Source organism: Nicrophorus vespilloides, unplaced genomic scaffold (assembly GCF_001412225.1).
Source record: "Nicrophorus vespilloides isolate i.1.1-1 unplaced genomic scaffold, Nicve_v1.0, whole genome shotgun sequence".
In the NCBI taxonomy this organism is placed as follows: Eukaryota; Metazoa; Arthropoda; class Insecta; order Coleoptera; family Silphidae; genus Nicrophorus; species Nicrophorus vespilloides.
The window spans coordinates 503-2,771 of NW_017098749.1; the positions used below are offsets into that span (position 1 = coordinate 503).

Below are 2,269 nucleotides of genomic sequence, written 5' to 3' on the forward strand. Positions count from 1 at the left end.
GATAATGTTTGTATTGTTTGATATTTACTTATGAAAATAAAACATATAAGCAATGAAATATTTTCAGCTATTCCCCAGGGTTTCATACTGCATCCTATATATACTCAAAATTGATTGAACAAAAAGAAACTAATGAATTGGGTATTGTAATTACGTATTCATCAATGTAATACCGGGAATGCCAGGTAGATGTAGGTAGCATCGATTTCGCGTTTTTTTTATATAAATATAAATGAAACGGGGCGAGTAATTAAACGTGAATATTGTATGATGAGCGACAAAGAGGAACGAAGAACAGGATTACACATAAATCAAACCCCCGTCTGAAGCCACCATTTGGTTTTTCTTCCTTTCGTCCATAAAGTATGCGAGTATTCAAAAAATAAAAAACCTTGGGTGTATTTTGCACCCTCCCCCGCACTTATCTTTCCTCACGTTCCGTGCCTTCCAGATACGAGCGAGAAATTTATTGTGATAAAAAAAATATACGTATAACTATACTTGTGTGTGTCTGCATGTTACTTTTTTTCTCTTTCATTTTTATACCTTCGACTGTAATGAAACGTTAACGATTTGCATAATCGGAAAGAATTGCTATCAAATACGTACCTCCGATGCTTGCGTTGTAGGCGACACCGATTCCGCAGTACTGATTGAAGGCGACTGCGGCCACTTCTCCTGCACACCTGGTGCCGTGCTTGTTGTCGCCGTTGTCTTGCGGCATCGGATCATCGTCGTTCCCGTTGATGTCTGTGCTGGCTCTTTGATCCTAATCCAAAGAAACGAGTAAATATAAGAGAAACACACGAGGAGATGAGCAGCAAACAAATACATAAATAATCGCAATAAAGGAAATGGCCTATATCAATAACGCTGATGATGATGCCCATCATGGCTGTAATCCATTTGCCAGTAGGCGGATCACCATAACCTTCGATAAATTCACTTAATTCAGCTGACGAGCTATATACTAGATTTTTTTCCTCCTCCTCCTCTTCCAAACCAGACAAATGTTATATAAGTATATACCAATCATAAATCTTCTTTTCTCTTCCATCTTCAGCTTAATATTCGTTCATAGAACGCGCGAAAATTTAAATATCACCATAACAGTATGAACAATAAAACAAAGCAGTAGAAATTTTTGGTCATTGTTTCGCTTCTGTAATTTCCGTGAAAGCAATAACGATGTGCTTCGCGAAACTTTCCAAACTTTGACGTTCTTGGATTACGTACACAAGACGTTAATTACATTCATATCTTCGGAAATGCTCTTGCAAAGTACATAAATTTGCAACTATTAAAGAAAACAAGAAGTGACACAACAAATATTTGCAACAATTATTATTAATTTACTAATTTAAACTTATAATCGAAGCTGCGTTATTTACTAAAAATATTAATATGAAAAATAATCAATATTTTGTCAATCAAATATTAATATTTTCTTTCGTATTATCGAAATTGATTGCGATTTATCTGTTTAATTAATAATCAAGAATTTATCTATTAAATTCGTAAATTATGAATTCGTGAATTTTGGGCTGAATCACTTTACAAAATGAATTAATTTAAAGTAATTATTATGAAAAATAATTATGAAAAATGAAATGGAAATTATGTTGCTGTTGATTTTATAAAAATCATGAAAAAAAGTATAAAAATTGATTGGACAAATTACTTTAAGCTACTTTTAAAGTAAAATGAAATATGTAGAACTTTATATTCGTTTAATTAACAAAATTTATATCAAAATTTCAGTAATTCATTTGATTTTCAATGTACGGAGCACTTGGAAAGTGTGACAAACAAAATTTAACCTCTCAAGTGATGAAGATGAAAAACAAAGAAAAATAAAGAGCGACTGAAAAAAAACTAATAAAACTAAACTGGAGGAAATGCCGACGAGGAAGTTGGTCGAATTTAATTACTTACGTAATTTTGCGCGAGGTCGGGATGATTAGTTTGGATTCCGTCGTCGAGGATGGAAACTACGACGCCCTTTCCAGTGTATCCCTTCTGCCAGGCGGGACCCAAGTTCATGTCCAAACCGTCCTTCGCACCACCATTCTAAAAAAAACACACAAATAAAAATATTAAAATTCATCCAATTTTACATTTGTAAAAGTAATAATAATTGGAATTATATCAAATTTTAAATGAAATTGATTAATTTTTATAAGACAATGATCTATTGTCTGAAAAAGACTAGCAGCGCCTCGCTTAGTACTAAGATTCCATGATTGCGTCACCAAGGCGGATATATCCG

The 2,269-nt window shown here is 33.3% G+C and overlaps 1 protein-coding gene across 1 annotated transcript; it reads right to left on the bottom strand.

The window, feature by feature from the left end:
- Positions 1 to 565: 565 nt before the first annotated feature.
- LOC108563120 (furin-like protease 2) lies at positions 566 to 2,070 on the bottom strand (the record flags this gene model as incomplete). The annotated part of the gene is made up of 2 exons (XM_017921704.1): positions 566 to 769; positions 1,936 to 2,070. Coding segments are annotated over 2 exons (339 nt in total), but the record flags the coding sequence as incomplete, so codon positions are not given.
- Between the last annotated feature and the right edge of the window lie 199 nt (positions 2,071 to 2,269).